At 41.7% G+C, this 18,534-nt stretch overlaps 1 protein-coding gene across 1 annotated transcript in view; it reads right to left on the reverse strand.

Annotated features, from left to right (window-relative positions):
• SEMA5A (sema domain, seven thrombospondin repeats (type 1 and type 1-like), transmembrane domain (TM) and short cytoplasmic domain, (semaphorin) 5A) overlaps window positions 1–18,534 on the reverse strand; it is a 539,042-nt gene that overhangs the window by 196,792 nt on the left and 323,716 nt on the right. The window contains exons 7-8 of the mRNA XM_011940969.1: window positions 14,742–14,840; window positions 12,540–12,753 (exon numbers count right to left, since the gene is read on the reverse strand). Coding sequence (XP_011796359.1) covers window positions 12,540–12,753; window positions 14,742–14,840 — 313 coding nt within the window. The remainder of the gene's footprint in view (window positions 1–12,539; window positions 12,754–14,741; window positions 14,841–18,534) is intronic.

Consider the following 18,534-nt stretch of genomic DNA (forward strand, 5'->3'; position numbering starts at 1 on the left):
ATCCTGGGAGCACCCAGTGGGACAAGTGCACATCCTGGGAGCACCCAGTGGGACAAGTGCACATCCTGGGAGCACCCAGTGGGACAAGTGCACATTTCCACCAGAGAAGGAAAGCCAGCAGGTCTCTGAGTATTAATAAGTCTACGTGGCTTAGATGTTCACGCTGAGTTATTAAGGCTCATTTAGGAGTTAGTTTTTCCAAGTTCCTACTGAAGTTTTTCCTCTGTGTGCAAGCACATAGTTCCTTCAGAACTCACAAACTCAATTTGCACAATATTAATTTGGAAATGTATTTTCACATTTTCATGGGTTTATTGTTTCCCCAACTTGACTGCCAGTTTCTTGAAGGCAAGTTTTATTGCTTCTCTATTTTAAGCATCGACCATTAAACATTTATTATCCTGCCTTACAGTAATCATTTCATACAGTTATTAACGATTAATATTTTAATGCATTAAAGCTGTTAAGGTATTTCTCTAAACATATAAATTTGTTTTAAGAGCGACTTTGGCACAGGGGAAAATATGACTTTGAAATATATTCATTACCAAACACATAACTTAATGTTCCAGATTCATCCAGAATGTTATCCAATTGATTGTACTGCCTTTGAGAAATGACAATAAATAATGGCTGAAAACGGGGGTCCAAGTGCGATGGGGGCTCAAAGGGAAGATGTTATAAATTTTTGGACCTGGTTCAATTTCAAATATGCATATCTGTGTTTTTGTTGCTGTTTAATTCTAATGTATAATAGAACATTCTCCCATGTTTAACATTATTCATATTTCTGCTATTTGTGAAGTGTGCTAATCTCTTACTCATTCAACAAATATGGATTAATCCTGATCTATGTTTCAGACACTGAATAAGATGCTAGCACACAAAGCAGGTTTCCACAGAGCCCCTGCTCTTAAGGAACTCATAAAATAGTGGCGGTAACAAAGAAGTCAACTATCCACCCATTGTCTTCGTCTATTCCAGCTGCTGCAACAAAAATACCATAAACTGGGCCACCTATAAACAACAAACATTTCTTTCTCACAGTTCTGGAGGCTGGGAAATCTATGATCAAGGCACCAGCAGATGTGGTGTCTCGCAAGGGTTTGCTTTCTGGTTCCTAGCCTGCACCTTCTCACTGTGTCCTCACAAGGTGGGAGGAACGAGGGAGCTCTCCGGGGTCTTGTTTATGCAGGCACCAATTCCATTCATGAGGACTCCACCTTTATGACCCAATCAGCTCTCAAATGCCTCACCTTCTAATACGATCACCTTGTAGGTTCGATTTCAGCCTACTACCTTTGGAAAGGCATAAACGTTCCGACCATAGCACCATTTAACTCATTAATTAGAAAAATAGCCATTGAGTGCTTACTTCAATGCCAGCACTGTTGTAAGCATGTGGGACCCAGGAGTAAGAGAAAGACATAAGCCCTGGTCATTGGGAACTTTCACTGTAGTGGCAGGAGGAGACAACATTATAGCTGAGGCTAAAACCGAACATGGTAAGAAGAGCCAAGAGGGCTACATAGGAGGGAGCTGTGATCTGAAATTAGGTGGTGAGGCACGGGTCCCATTAAGAAGATGGCATTTGAGCAAAGACTCAAAAAAGATGGGACAGTTGACCAGATGGGTTTTCTGGGGGAAGAGCTTTCCAGGCAGAACAGGGGCCAGCAAACTCTAGCCCATGGGCCAAATCCTACCTGCTGCCCATTTTGTGAATAAAGTTTTATTAGCACCCAGTCACACTCATGCATCCATAGACTATGGAGACTTTCATACTACGATGGCAAGATTGAAAAGATGCAACAGTGGCCATGTGGACTGCAAAGTCTAAAATATTTATTCACTGGCCCTTTATAGAAAAGTTTGCTGAGCCCTGAAAGGCAAGGAAGAACCAGAGGCACTGTGTGGCATTTCAGAGGCTAAAGCCAAGGGAGCACATAGATGAGAAAGGGAAGGGAACAGGAGGGCCATGGCAGCACTCTGGCTTTCTCTGCAGGTAAAATGGGGGCTCTCATAAGGTTGGGGCAAGAGACTAACCAAGAGCTCTGGTAGTATGGGAGAAAGTGCAATCTTGAACAGTGTGAGAAAGGGATGGAACAGATCCACCAGAGACTGGCGAAAATGGAAATTTAAACTAAACTAACTAGGAGTCAGAATTAGCCAGGAGGCAAAAATCAAGGGAAGTGAGGACAAAATAATCACAAACTGCAAAGTAACATGGTAAGGAAGGCAGAATGCTCCCAGGAAACTGCACATTGCTCCTGAAAGGACACCAAGCATGCATGCGAGAAAAATAGCTGGAGCCAGGGCTGTAAAAACAGGCAGAGCCAGATCATAGCAGCCAGGCGAGAGGAAACAGGCAGAACCCACAAAGGCTTCCAGAGCTCAGGCCAGGCCTGCTGGCCCTCTCCAATCCAGCTTGTGCTGACTGCTGACAGCACCTCCCACCATCTGGGAACCCCTGCACAGGTGCAGAGGATGGGGGGCAGGGAGTGTGTATTCATCAGTATATAAAGAATAATGCTGGAGGTGTCATAAGAATTTGTACCTGGAACTGCAATATAAAATCCAAGGGACTTAGCTTGCTAAAGGCAGGTTTTTAGAACCATACCAGATATTTCTGATGGGTTTCTGCAAGATGTGGTGGAAAGGTTAGAAGTCTGGTAGGTCCTTACTCAGGGATCTCTGTATCATGGCCAGATGTCACCATGGAAAAGCCAGTACCATCATTTGCCTGAAGATTAGTTCTGGAGCTCTGGGTCCTGGGGTTGCAAAAGGCCATAGCCTGTCATGTTCTGCCCACATGTTCTGATGATGCATGCTTCGTGTCTCTGTGCTCATCTTAGGCTCGATTATGAGAGCACTCATTTCTGCCATCCTTCCCTGTAGTCTTTTGAGATAGTAATTCAGATGTAGAATAAGCAACACAAGATCGAGCTCACTGTTGAGCTCAAGCATCAGGAATGCTTAAGAGTTTTAGCATCGTTCAACTCAATAATGAATCTTGACTTGCTGTGTCTTGCATTCTTGAGTCTTGCAGAGGAGAGAAGCACCCCTTCCCCAGAGACATAGGGACAGGGAGGGATGCAAAGCAGCAGTTTAAGTGAGTGCATTGTCCACAGCGGTACTCTAGAGAGAGGAAGAAAGAATCACAAGTAAAACAGCCCTCTGCCTTGGGCAAAGCAGACAGGATATTGCCATCCCTACCTGAGGACTTATGATTCTCATGGGAAACAAGAAGAAAACCCCATCTGCTAACAATGGGAATGATATGGCTGAGATGGGAAGCCTGAGAAGTAAACAGATTTACTAGCAGTAGAAAAAAGCATTAAGATTGTCAGCAGAAAATAAGATGTTGTGACTTCAGACTTCAACAGTTGAGCACTTCTTCCTTCGGATAGTGTTATAGTTTAACTGTACCCATCCCCCGACCAAGAAATATGTTGACATCCCAACCCCCAATTTTCATGAATGTGACTTTATCTGGAAACATGGTCTCTGCAAATATAATAAACTTCAGATATTCCAACATGACTGGTATCCTTATAAGGAAAGGAGAATTTAGACAGAGGCACAGGAAGACAGCCATGTGAAGATGGAGGCAGACATAGGAGTGAAATCATCATAAGCCAAGGAGTGTCTGGGGCTACCAGAGCTAGAGGACGTAACCATGGTTCTCTCCTGAAGGATTTGCAGAGTGCATGGCCACGCTGGCACCTTGATTTTGGACCTTTGACCTTTAGCACTTTAAGACAATACATTTCTGGTAGTTTCTGATGGTTATTTTTATTTCTGTAGGGTCAGTGGTAACATTTTCTTCTTCATTTCTAATTGTGTTTATTTGGATCTTCTCTCTTTTCTTCTTTATTAGTGTAGCTAGTAGCCTATTTTATTAATTTTTTTTTCAGAAAACCAACTCCAGGATTCACTAATCTTTTGAATGAGTTTTCATGTCTTGATTTCCTTCAGTTCAGCTCTGATTTTGATTATTGTCCAAATGAACACTGTGGGGCTCAGAGAGATTTGCCCTTTAAACACAGGCCATATATGATGCATACCTGAGCTAGGATTTTGGGCTTGATTAGGTCCTGTTTCTTCTAGCTTTGGGGTTGACTTGTTCCTGTTTCTCTAATTCTTTCCTTTGTGATGTTAGCCTATTAATTTGAGATCTAACTTTTTGATGTGAACATTTAGTGCTATGAATTGCCCTCTTAACACTCCCTTAGCTGTGTCCCAGAAATTCTGGTATGTTGTGTCTTTGCTCTCATTAGTTTCAATGAACTTCTTGATTTCTGCCTTAATTTCATTGTTTACACAAAAGTCACCCAGGAGCATGTCATTCGATTTCCATGTAGTTACATGGTTTTTGGAGTGATTTTCTTAGTGTTGACTTTTATTTCTATTGTACTGTGACATGAAAGTGTGCTTGGTATGATTTTGGTTCTTTTGTAGCTTCTGATGATTGTTTTATGTCTAATTATGTGGTCAATTGTAAAGTATGTAGCAAGTGACAATGAGAAGAATGTATGTCCTGTAGTTTTTTGGTGGAGAGTTCTGTAAATGTGTATCAGATTCATTTGGTTAAATCTTGAATTCAGGTCCTGAATATCTTTGTTAATTTTGTGCCTTGATGATCTGTCTAATATTATCAGTAGAGTGTTAAAGTCTCACATTATTATTATGTGACTCTAAGACTAATTGAAAATCTCTAAAAACTCTGAAAACGTATGAATCTGGGTGCTCCTGTGTTGGGTGCATATATATTTAGGATAGTTAGGTCTTCTTGTTGAACTGAATCCTTTACCCTTCTTTGCCTTTTTGATCTTTGTTGGTTTGAAGTCAGTTTTGTCTGAAATTAAAATGGCAAACCCTGCTTCTGTCTCTTTTCCATTTGCTTGGTAGATTTCTTTTCTAACCCTTTATTTTGAGCCTATGGGTGTCATTTCATGTGAGACAGGTCTCTTGAAGACAGCATACTATCGTGTCTTCCCTCTTTGTCCACCTTGCCACTCTGTGCCTTTTAAGTGGAGTATTTAACCTGTTTACATACAAGATTAGTATTGATATGCATGGATTTGATCCTGTCATTATGTTGTTAGCTGGTTATGATGTTGGCTTGCTTGTGTGGTTGCTTTATGGTGACACTGGTCTGTGTGTTTAAGGGTGGTTTTGTATTAGCTGGTAGCAGTCTTTCCTTTCTATATTTAGTGCTCCTTTCAAGATCTCTTGCAGGGCAGGTTTGGTGGTAACAAACTCACTAAACATTTGCTTTATCTGAAGAGAATCTTATTTCTTCTTCACTTGGGAACCTTAGTCTAGCTGGATATGAATTTTTCGGTTGAATACTTTTTTTAAAAAAATTTAAGAATGCTGAATATAGGCCCCCAATCTCTTCTGGCTTGTAGGGTTTCAGCTGAGAGGTCCACTGTTAGCCTGATGGGATTCCCTTTGTAGATAACCTGCCTTTTCTCTCCAGCTGCCTTTAACATTCTTTCTTTCATTTCGACCATGGGAAATCTGATGACTGTGTGTCTTGGGGTTGATCTTCCTGTGTAGAATCTTGCAGACATTCTCTGTATTTCCTAAATTTGACTGTTGGCCTCTCTAGCAAAATTGGGGAAGTTTTCATGGATGATATTTGAAATATGTTTTCCAATCTGTTTGCTTTCTTCCCCTCCCTTTCAGGGATGCCAAGGATTCATAGATTTGGCTTCTTTACATAATCGCATTCTTCTCAGAGGTTTTGTTCATTCCTTTTATTCTTTTTTCTTTGACTGTCTTATTTCAGAGAACCAGTCTTCAAGCTCTGATATTCTTTCCTCGGCTTGGTTTATTCTGCTGTTAATACTTGTGACTGCATTGTAAAATTCTTGTATTGGGTTATTCAGCTCTGTCAGAACTGTGAAGTTCTTTTTTTATATCAGCTATTCCTTCCTTCAGCTTCTGTATCACTTTATTGTGATTCTTATTTTCCTTGGATTGCGTTTTGCTGTCCTTCTAAATCTGACTTCATTCCTATCTATATTATCACTTATAAATGAGAGCTAAATGAGGAGAACTTATAACACAAAGAAGAAAACAACAGACACTGGGGTCTACTTGAGGGTGGAGGGTGGGAGGAGGGAGAAGAGAAGAAAATATAACTATTGGGTACTGGACTTAACTCCTGGGTAGTAAAATAATCTGTACAACAAACCCCCATGACATGAGTTTACCTTTGTAACAAACCTTCACATATTCCCCGAACCTAAAAGTTAAAAATTAAATATTTTTTTAAAGAAAGAATAAATTTCTATTGTTTTGAACTACCCTGTTTGCAGTACTTTGCTTTGGCAACCTAGGAAACAAGCACAGGCACTGTTCAAAATGTCACTGAAGGTATGGCTTGATGAAACAGAATTCACTGGTGGCTGTCTGCTGGCTGGCTCGAAGTTTGGGCCGAAGAGTGCCCAGTATATGTGCATGCAGTAAAAGTTAGTGACAGTTCTACTGGGTGTTTCATCAGTTTGCCCAATATATGTTAACTAGTACAATTATGCAAAGGGACTATCTAAATGCCTAAGTAAATTGTACCATACACAATTTAATCATAGTTCATCTGAATGCAAAAATTTTGCTGACTCAGGTTAGCAGGTGCTATGCTCTCCCAACTTCTCCTGCTGAGACAATTTTCTTTCCTCAACACAAAAAGCTTGCAAAAAACCGAAAAGCATGCAAAACAAAGAAGGGAGTTTTGTTCATTATTATATGTAAGCAGCTGCTAGCTGAGTGGTGGTCTTCTAGAGGATTCAAGTCCTGCTAAAGTTCTGGAAGTCCCAAGACTAGATGGTGATGGATATATCTTGAATGTGCCAGTAAAGAGGAGGAAACAGGAGGTTGGAAGGTGTCAATAATTCAGGAACCACAGGCCCAAATAATCACTGATTTATTCAGTCAACAAACATGTATTAACTCCCTACTACATCTCAGATATTGCATTGGACTTTGGGGAGTTCATAATAGCTCCCCTTATTTGTGGAGTACTGACTATGTGCTGACACTAATACTCATCATCTTTGTTGTCTCACTTTATTCTCACAATGTCCAGGTCAGGTAGTCAGCCATCTGCAATATGCAGGTGAGGAAGCCAAGAACTGGTAAGACAAATTTATGCCCCAAGGGCCAAGCCTCAGGTCTGTCTGACTCCAAAGTCTCTACTCTCTACCTTAGAGCTTCACACCACATATTACTGACTACTCTTTGGAGACTGGATCAGAGAGGGGCTAGTGCAGCATTTCAGATGAGGAAGCCTTGAACAAGCACAGAAGTGGAGGAATGAGACGAAAGACTCAGGTCTGGGAGCCACTCTAAAAGTGGTCTCTCTAGGACCTGGGGTTGAGTGGGTCTGGAAAGAGAGGGAAGGAATCAGCTGAGGTTTGCAGGTGTCTGGCTCAGATGAGAGGTGAATCATGGAGCCTACTCTGGGCTGAGTTGTGTCTCCCAAAACTTATGTCAAGGTCCCAGCCCCTAGTACTCCAGAATATAACTATGCTCAAAAACAGGGTCTTTAAGTGGTTAATGAGGTTAAAATGAGGTCATTGGAATGTGCTTTAATCCAATATGACTGCTGTCCTTATAGGAATAGGAAATTAGGGGCTGGGCACGGTGGCTCATACCTGTAATCCCAGCACTGTGGAAGAATGCTAGGCAGATCACTAGGTCAGGAGATCGAGACCATCCTGGCTAACATGTTGAAACCCTATCTCTACTAAAAATACAAAAAATTAGCTGGGTGTGATGGCAGAAGCCTGTAGTCCCAGCTACTTGGGAGGCTGATGCAGGAGAATGGTGTGAACCTGGGAGGCGGAGCTTGCAGTGAGCTGATATTGGACCACTGTACTCCAGCCTGGGCGACAGAGCAAGACTCTGTCTCAAAAAAAAAAAAAAAAAAAAAAAGGAATAGGAAATTAGGAAACTGGCATGGACAGAGGGAAGACCATGTTTAGAAGACACAGGGAAAAGACGACATCTACAAGACAAGGAGAGAGGCCTCAGGAGACAACAACCCTGCCGACAGCTTCTTCTTGGACTTTCAGCCTCCAGAACTTTGAGCAAATAAATGTCTGCTGTTTAAGCACCCAGGCTGTGATACTTTGTCATGGTATCCCTAGAAAACTAATATGGGGCCCACACCCAAGATTGAAAAACAAAGAAATGAACGAAAATGGAGTAGGCTGAGCTGAAAGTACCGCAAGGAGCATTCAGCTGGAAGTGAACATCGCATCTGTGGACTAAGTTGGAGCTGAGACCAGATGCGTGAATGGTCCTCAGTAGGAAGGTATGGTGTGAGGCAGGGGAGTTAAAATTTTAGAACAGAAAAAAAGTGTAATATGTATACACCATGGACTACTACTCAGCTATAAAAAGGAACAAAATAATGTATTTTGCATCAACTTGGAAGGAGCTGGAGATCATTATTCCAAGTGGAGTAATTCAAGAATGGAAAACCAAATATCTTATGTTCTTACTTGTAAGTGGGAGCTAAGCTATGAGGATGCAAAGGCATAATAATGACACAATGGTCTTTCGGGACTTGTGGAGAAGGTTGGCAGTGGAGTGGGGGATAAAAGACTATATACGGGCTACAGTGTACACTGCTCGGGTGAAGGGTGCACTAAAATCTCAGAAATTACTACTAAATAACTTATCCATGAAACCAAAAACCACCTGTACCCCAAAAACTATTAAAATAGAAAACTAACAAAAAACAACAACAAAAAAACTTTGGAATAGATGGGAATCCAAGCGAAGCGTGTGGAATGAGAAGAGTAGGCAGAAGGAAGGGATTGAGGACACAATTCTCAGGGATAAACAAAGCTTAAAGACCAGCTGAAGGAAAAGAGTCAAGGACAGGACAGGCACTCAAGCCACAGGGTGCCCCAGCTACGTATGGTGCAGCATAAACATTCTGTGAAAGAAACTTCGAGGCAACAATGTTATCCTTCCAACAAGATAGTTAAGGTAATGGCTGGAAATTGGTCCTCAAATAACGTAACTAGACACTGTGCGACTAGGGAGAACCACCGCAGCACCACATGGTGGGATGCAGAGGGCAGAGAAGATGCGAACTGCCTGAAGCTGAGGGCTGAAGAATGCTGTCCTCAATAAGGCCAGCCAATAATTGATGGCAAGTGATGGGGCAGGGACTTACCCTCCATTCCTCCTGTTTCTGCTGAGAGAAAATTTCCACGGCATGGCCACCAAAGCAGGAAGTCCTACCCCTTTACCACCCCGTTGTAGCCTCCTTCTGGAACTAGTCCAACTCTCAAATTAGATTTTGCTGACTTGGTTGAAAGCTCAAGGGAAACATCTGAAAGGGTCATTTAATGGGTCCTTAAAATCACCATGTGAAAGTGGAGCACTCTTGGACACGGCAGAACTAAGGGTGTTTGGTTTTAGCTTGTTGGGGTTTCTTTGTTTTTGTCTTATTTAAGAGAAAAGACATCTGATCATTTTTCTGAAATCATGAGTCATCATTAGAAAGGAAGAAATTTGAGGTTATGGTGAAAAGAAAGATAATGGATAAGGCAGCAATATTTTCCAAAAAATGAAAATTACTCCAGAACACAGCAGAAAGAATCAGCTACAGAACCTGAGTGACAAGAAAAGGTAAGTTTGAGGACTTACTGGGAAAAATCCTTGAGAACCTAACATTTCTCTATAATGTAGGAGGAAAGATAAACCCACTGAGAATCCCTGGGAGAGGCTGGGAGAGGACTGGATTGGGGGTAGTTGCAAGGGGAGAGGACAGGAACTGGGGTGCTTAGACCTTCAGGGAGCTGCCCTGAGGGCCTCACTGAGGACAGAGGCTCCACCTTTTCTGCTGCCCTTTCTACCACAGGGTGATTCTCTCTAGCACCCCAGTGTTTAAGAGACACAGAAGCCAAGGGGTGGGCCCCTCTGGGGCTGGATTTGGTGGGAGTCAATGCAGGCGGGCAGGAGGGTAAGGAGAACTAAAGGAGAAAGACCTGAGACAAGGGCGTCTGGCAAAGAACAGATGGGATGCAAAGCATGTGTCCTAGTTAGGCCAGGGAGGATAAATGTCCCTGTATTCATGCTCAGCAGGAGATGGAAGCAGAACCTAGTGTGGTTAGAGGCCAGAATCCATCCTGGATGGAGGGTCAATCAGAGAGGCAAATCAGGGCCAACCGGAAGTGGAAGTTGTATCTCAGGGTTCAGCAGTGGCAGAAAGTGCCCTAATAAAACACTAGAGAGGTATGAAGACAACACTTCCTACGCAATCACTCAGGGCTCTTGGTTTTCTACCCTAGGAGAGAGGGTCTTCCCAATGCAGGCTGGGGAAGGACAGTCGGGGAGGGCAGTGGAAATGCTGCTTTCCTGAGAAATGCAGGCTATTCATTGTCAATGCAAATTGTGCTGCTCTTATGGCCTGAGCGGTAGAGCCAGCACATTTACCTCTGAATTACTTTCAGTGTCTGCAGTTATCAGATCATAGAAATGAAGAGCAGAATGTTTTAGGAATCGGAAACACTAATTTCTTTGTAAATCAAGTGACAATGTTTTGCCTACCATGACCGTGATCAACACTGTCTTAGTTCTTCCATTGCCTGGGTGGCAACACATGACTCTCCCATGGAAAAGCAGAATTGACAGATGCTGACAACCAGGGGGTTCACCGATGCTGAGCGCCTGATCAGCTGGCGGTCACTCAGTTACATGTAAGAAGGCAGCTAGTGTTTATAACTCATGCTATGACCTGAATTGTTTTTCCAGGATATTCTTCAAGTGTCACTTTGGGAAAAGAGAGAGTACTCCCAATTGCTTTTTACTTTGCTTCTGGCAAATTCTAATTACAAAGCCTTTATTGGGATAGGGATTCTTGATTTTTAAGTGGAAACTTCTCGGCCAGTCAGAATCAACAAACAAATGGAAAGAAGAACTTGAAGCTGCACAGATGAAAGTTTTGGGGCCAAAAGGGGATCATCCATATAGAATCAACTGATTCCATTGAAGCCAGTTCAACAGAAACGATGTTAATGGGAGAAATCTAGTTAGTGCTTCAGTTTGGGAAAACAATTCATGTTTTCCTTTGGAAGCAATTCAGTTTAATTGAGAAAGTTAATGATGAGGACATCCTTTTTTTTCTATAGGACAGTCTTTTAAAGGCAAACTCTGATGGTTAGGTTGACTGTATTATTTGGCAAAATATTTGCATTGAATATATGTACATGTATTCATGGTTCTGCATATGTGATGAGTCTAAAGCAGTGGTTCTCAACTAGAGTTAATTCCCCTTCCCAGTGAGTACTGAAAAATTGCTGAAAACATTTTTTGTTGTTGCAAGTGGGCAGAGGAGGATGCTACTGGCATATAATGAGTATAGGTTGAAAATACTGCTAGACATCCTACAATGCCAAGGACAAGACCGCCCATCCCACAACTAAGAACAATTTGGCCCAAAACATCACTAGTGCTGAGGTTGAGAAACTCTGGTCTACATAATTAGCCGGTATGTGGCAAAAGTCTACTCACTCTCAAGATTTCACCTTTGTACAAACTATCAAGTAAATGCTTGGGGCAATGGATTATGCATAGTACACATACATCGCCTTTGTAGGTGAATGTGTATGTGTGTGTGTGTGACCACACTCACACATGAATGCACAGATATACAGAGGGATGCATTTCAGCAGATACACATCAGGACTTTGTACACAGTGAACCTCAATTTGGATGGTTATCACCATCTTCTGATTGCTTAGTGAGCAAGTGACCAAGTTCTGGCCCAGAACTGAAAGAAGCCTTCTAAGGGTTTCTGGTTTCTTTAAAAAGAAATATACAGATGAAAAGGGGACAGGTTTGTGGCTCTTCTTTGAGTGGGTATTGCCACATGTGGATGCAATACCTGAAATTGCAGCAACAATTTTGCAACCACAAGCAGAGGTGGCCTGGGGGCCCATCTGCCAGACTGTGGATGGCAGAGACTGCAGCGAATACTTGCCTCCTTATTAACTCCTGAGCCACTGAATGAATATGAGTCTAAGTATGTGAGTTGATACATTTCTTACATTTTTAATTGCCAAACTTTTTGGAGTTACCTATAGACAAACAAATTCTTTTATACAGGGGCTGAAAACTACATGCCATGTTAGTAATTTCCATTTCTAGACACATAAAAAGAAAGTTAAGAAGTAATGCACAGAACTCTACACATATCTATGACAAGCTGTCAACTTTTGTAGACGTTAAACAACAATATAGAAAAAAAAAACTCAGCTAGCTTCTATAAGTGGTCATATCAACATTAGCCATATTATCATGGTCTGGAGGGTTGGAAGTACCACTTCTCTTCCAAATACTAAATAGCCATATGATGTCCTTTTTATCATTAGTCCTGAACAAGCTACACTTTGATTTCTTTAGAAGATGAAGAATTCATTTTTATTTAGGGTGTTGTAGTTTGCTTTTGAGCACCAAATCACCAGGAATCAAAAACAAATGAGGTGGGAAAGAGGGAGTGACGGAAGGCTTACCATTGAGCCATTTGGAGTTGTACTGCGCTGTGCGGAGAGGAGGTAAAATGCCCAGGCTTCGGTAAATGGCAGGATCACGTCCTGGAAAATCCATGGCCGTAGCAGCATAGAGCTCCCCGCCAGCTGTGAGGAGCGCTGTGGAATTGTGCTGGGGACTGTAGGGACAGCGGGCCATGCCACTGATCTGATCGTGGATCTCAGTCAGGTTGCTCAACTGTGGGGGAAGATGAGGGGAAAAGCAGTTATCTTTGCACAAGCCCCTTTAGTGATGCTTATGAATCACATCCACCATAATCACAGTGATGCTTGTGTAACAGCCTCTCTGGGGCTCATGGGGAGAGATGACCCACTTTTACACTCCAACTGATGAAAACAGCCTGCTCCACTCACGGTAAGAGAGTCCATCAATCAGTCTCTTTCTCATCACTTTAGTTTACTGAACCTCATACCACTGAATACTCACAAAATAAGAAATAAGATCATTGTATATATGCCTTTGATTTATAATGCACAAGTATTGCATACTTTTCCACTTTAATTTAAAAACCAGTGTCAATATTTACAGAAATAGGATCACAATAAAGAATTACGTATAATTGTCTGGGCTCAGTGGCTCACGCCTATAATCCCAGCACTTTGGGAGGCTGAGGAGGGCAGATCATGAGGTCAGGAAATCGAGACCATTCTGGTTGACACAGTGAAACCCCATCTCTACTAAAAACAAAACAAAACAAAACAAAAATTAGCTAGACATGGTGGCATGCTCCTGTAGTCCCCACTACTCGGGAGGCTGAGGCAGGAGAATCACTTGAACCTAGGAGGCGGAGGTTGCAGTGAGCCAAGATCGCGCCACTGCGCTCCAGCCTGGGAGACAGAGCAAGACTCTGCCTCAAAAAAAAAAGAAAAGAAAAGAATTATGTATAAATCTATCAATATATAAGTGAACCAAAATATAATGAATAGCCCCGAAAAATGTTTTCACAGGTAAGGATGTGTGGATATTAAACACTATGTGGCCCACATTTTCAATACTTTCTTTCCTTTTTTTTTTTTTTTTTTCAGTTTTCAGAGAGAGATCCAAGTGTCTTGAAGTCATTTCATATGAATCCAGTTTCCCAAATGCTAGATTCCCAACCAATCATTGAATGAGAAAAGCTCTTGGGTACTGGTGGATTTTTTGCTCAATTCGGTTCTTGGTTCTCGCCTGAGAGGTATTGGAGTAGAAGGGTCAGGGCCGGCAGGTACAGGCACGCTGCTGTTCTCCTATGAGATGTGTACCTGGGTAAGTTCCCTCAGCTCTTTATGTCTCAGGTTCTTCTTTCATAAAAGGGAGCCCCAAAGAGTAGCGATCTTGTGGGGCAGGTGTTGAGGACTGAACCATGGCACTGGTGAAAGCGTTTCAGGGCAGGGTGCAGCACCTAGAGAGCTCCCTGAGCTTCACACCCCTTATCATCCATCTCCTCCCTTTATTTCCAATAACTGAATGCTAACCTTAAATCATGAACTGTAAAAGCAGATGGTCAATTAAGGTCTTGAAAAAGTTGTGCAACCAGGGAATGAACATATTTCTTCATGATATTCCCAGAGGAAGATTGCATTTATACCTGAATTAGGAAGATTCTACGTGTGTTCTACTGACCCTGCCATGCTACTGCTATATTGTGTGCAGCTCAAAATTACTCTGTCAATGATTGCCAGGTTAAAGACAAGAAAGAGGGTCAGTTATAACTGGACTTTGCCTAGGGTTCAATTTCTTAGTTTGCTTATTTTTTTTACCTACTTCTTATCCAATTTTTAGGCTAATTTTTTCTTCCCTAGGATTGTGATTTTAGACCATTTTAATAATTTTAATAAATGAAAATAACAGTAACAGTATCTCTACCATAAAGCAGAATTAGACCTCAAAGAATATGTTTAGGATTAATGTTTAAAGTCACTGGTGAGAAAAACGCTGGTTGAAATAATTTAGAAACATATTTAAGTTTAATTATATGTTATAATTATTTCCAGTTATTTATCTAATTGATGGTCCTGATTAGAAACACATCAATAAATCAAATATTTATTCAATTTGACAAAAAGTGCTTTTGAATTAAACAGCAACACCTTGGTGTATAGAAATTCATTTAAAACTAATATTTTAATACAATGTTTGATCTCTTCTGATATTAAATTCTTTTGAGGCACAAAAGGAAGCCATACCGAGCGGTTGGTGCAGACAGGTGTGAATGCATTGGTCCCACAGGTGAATAACCGGTCGCCACCCACCAGAAGCACCCGGATGTAGTTCTGACATTCCTCCTGAGGGGGGAAAAATATATATATATATGTATATATATATATATATAAAATGAAAAACATGCTAACAAAGTCTAAGCACAAGAATGGTGAGAATGAATACATTTTATCTAATAAATATGTAAACCATTAATAAAATGTAAACCATTAAAAAAAATAAATCTTTCAGATATTGACCAAAAAATAAGAGTTATGAAACAATTTGATTTTTATCAAATAAATTTACTTGCTGTATCTGCACCTTGTTTGATAAAGAATATGAAGATAAACACATGTTCAATTAAATTCTCAAAGCATGCATCTAATTTTGGCAGAACTTATTTCATTTTGAATTGTATCTGACAGTAGCACAAACACTAAATGGCCTTGGACGGCTATTAGGAAAATAAATAAAGGAATCTATTAGATACCACTCGTGAAACAGTGCCTTGGAAAACTTCCTCAGGACTTTCAGAAAATGCTGCAAGTGCTTCTTGATCAGAAGGTCACATGAGAAACTCAGTATGCAAACTGGAACAAATTTTACTTTATGGGATGAAACTGCATATTTTAAATACAGAGCAAGTATCTATACGCATTTTTAATTCATGGATTGAAAAGTGAAAATATGCTTAATGAGGAAAAGATGTTTGAAATATTCGGGACAAAACCCTAGGCTGAGGGATACTCCAAGAATGGAGTATTTTTGTAGTTGCCAATGTTCTTAGAAAACCCTGGGTATGGTCATAGCAGTGATGGACATGTGAGCTAGAGAGCTCCTCATTTATCCAGCAAGCATCCACTGAGTAGCTCCTCTTTGGTAGTCACCGGGTTAGAAGTCCCAATCCAGGCCCCTGGCAGAAAAATACAGGTTCATGACAGTGACCACAGAGCTGGCCATGCGCTCTAATGAGCACACGGAAGAATAGCATATTACGTAGCTCCAAAGGAATAGGGAAGGGAAGAGGTGTACAGAGGCTTCCTGAAAGAGTTGACAACTAAGTGTTAAATAAAGTGAAAGATTTCATGAGGCTTCCTGGACGGGGTGCTTGTAGGACACCTGTCAGACTTTACTGAGCAAAGGAGGGAAAAGACTCCCCACGCAAAAGGAGCAGACTGTGCCAAGGTGTCCTGGCTAGAGAAAGCAAGGTGCTCTCACTGTGTACAGAGGAGCTCACACAGAAGCCGAGGAGCCTGAAACAGGCCAGGTGTGCGCAGGGAGTGAGTTCACACGTTACTCCGAATGTGAAAGGAGCCATGAAATGTTTTGACTGCGTGAAGTATTGATGAGTTCTCGTGTTTTATCACTGAAGAACCACTCAGACACCAATTTGCAGGAGTCAAGCTGAAGATAGAAGCCTGGAGTCAGGAAGCCAAGGAGGAAGTCACTTCCATAACTCAGGCTCTTGTCATTTTGTACCTAGACCAAGGTGGTAGGTGTGAAAGGACAAACCCAAAATAGTGAGTCGATTGCACACAATGGCAAATGAATGACGCACGAGGCATGAAAGATGCTGCATGATAACATGATGATTTGAATCACATCATGCTGGAAATCAGGGGAATCTAGATGTAATGGCATAGCTCACCTTCTCTGCAATCAAATGGACCCTCATTCTAGATGAAAGTGTTAATTTCCCATAACTCAGTCTACTGCATAGCAGCGATACAGCAGCAAAGCATAGTGCTAATTTTTGTATTTTCTTTACTAGAGACAGAGTTCTATCATTGCTGCCCAGGCTGGTCTCGAACTCCTGGGCTCAAACGATCCTCCTACCTTGACCTCCCAAAAGTGTTGGGATCACAGGTGTCAGCACCGCTCCTGGCTCAGATTGGCTTTCTAAATGTAAAGTGAAATACCAAGGGTGGATTATCCTCCTAACATTATTCCTAACAGTAATAGTAATCACTTACCATTGGAAGCTGAACTGAGGAAGACAGAAAACAACCACAAAGATCTAAGTAGACTTCAGAAGAATTACCAAATGCTTGTAAAGAGTAGACAGTGAATCTGGTAACTGAGAAAGGTACAACAGAGGTGGGAGGCTTGTCTTGTTTTGTTCCCTTTTGTCTTTATTCCTGGGGAAAGGTCAGGAGAGTTCTAAAGTGGAAGAACAAAACGAAAGACTTCAAAGAACCACAGAGTTCCTCCTTCCCAGGCTGAAGAGAACACAGGCAGGCCAGAGAAGAAACCAGAGGGGTACAGGAGCCTGTAAAGACAGGCAGAGTGAGGATGAAAGAAGGAAGCCTATGCCTGTCAGAGGAAACCCACAAAGACATCTCCCAGAACACAGGACAGAGCAAGCTGATGGATTTAATGGATGACACAGACAGGTTAATGACACCATCATAAGGACTGGAATGGAAAATTACAAACATTATACAAGGGTGGGGATTTTGTTTGGTTTTTGCTGTTGCTTTTGGAACTCTTTTAAAAGCAAGGCAAGATGTAAAAGAACTTTTACTTTAAAAAAAAAAAAAAAAAAAGCAAGAGCTTGCCACAAGGTAAACCACAAACAACATGGGCAAGGGTAAGTTGTTCCAGGAGAATCATCTGGATTGAAATGTGATTTCACAGCAGAGTTCTACAGCCCTGGTGAAGAGAAAGCAAGGGCCTCCAGTCAATTATGGAAAGGAGAATAACCAAGATATCAAATATGGTGTTTACGCTAATTTCCCAAAGGAAGAACAAAGTGCAAATAAGACTGTAGGTTGTTTTCTTTAGTTTTTGTTTTTTGAGACAAGGACTCACTCTGTTGTTGCCCAGGCTGGGGTGCAGTGGCTTAATCACAGTTCACTACAGGAGCAATGTGTGGAGGTGGGTGGTATTCGAGTTTCTTCTTAACTGTCAAGAGCAGAACGCAGTCATCCAACTGACTAAGAGCATCTCACGTACTTCCCCGTTCTTACTCCCTTAAAGGCATCCTCGTGTTTAATTCACAGATTGTGAATTCCAGATGTGAGTTCCAAACAAATTCATTTAAAATAATAAATGTTTTAAAAAGAGAGATTGCGACAAGTTCAACTGAAACAGAATGTGAAAACACAGGAAAAAAGCCTCGACTGCTTGGACTCCAGTGAGGCTCTCACCTCTGTCTCCCAAGTAGCTTGGATTACACGTGTATGCCACCACCTCTGGCTATTTTTTTTTCTTTTTTTTTTTGTAGAGACAAGGACTCACTATATTGCCCAGGCTGGTCTCGAATTCTGAGCTCAAGGGATCCTCCTGCCTTGTCCTCCCAAAGTGCTGGAATTGCAGGCATGAGCCACAGTGCCCGGCAACTGTAGGTTGTTAACATCCCTGATGACCACTCTCAAGCTTGATGAAGAACCAGCATGTTGGTCGGGATGTGTGATAACCATGGTAACCATGGTGCAGTAGTTTGCCAGGGAGGGGCAGGGCACCAACTGACAGTGTCAGAAAATCAGATAAAAAGTAAATGAGGAAAGGGACAGAATTATTTCAATGAGGGCGGAGAATGAAAGAGCATGTTCTGATCATCAAGACCATGTGAGAATACATGAAGACACTGGCTCTATTATTGGTGATGAGTCACACGCGTGTCACTGGTATGCTTCGCAGAACTGAGAGTGTGGAAAAAAAAGGAGGAAGATGTCAGGGATCTGGATGATCAGGCAAGGAGGTCTGTGCAGAATCTATAAAACGATGGAAGGTGGCCCCAGCCCTATGGAACCCAGAGGAGCCTGTGGCAATCAG

This window comes from Colobus angolensis, unplaced genomic scaffold, assembly GCF_000951035.1.
Source record: "Colobus angolensis palliatus isolate OR3802 unplaced genomic scaffold, Cang.pa_1.0 Scaffold196, whole genome shotgun sequence".
NCBI classification, from domain to species: Eukaryota; Metazoa; Chordata; class Mammalia; order Primates; family Cercopithecidae; genus Colobus; species Colobus angolensis.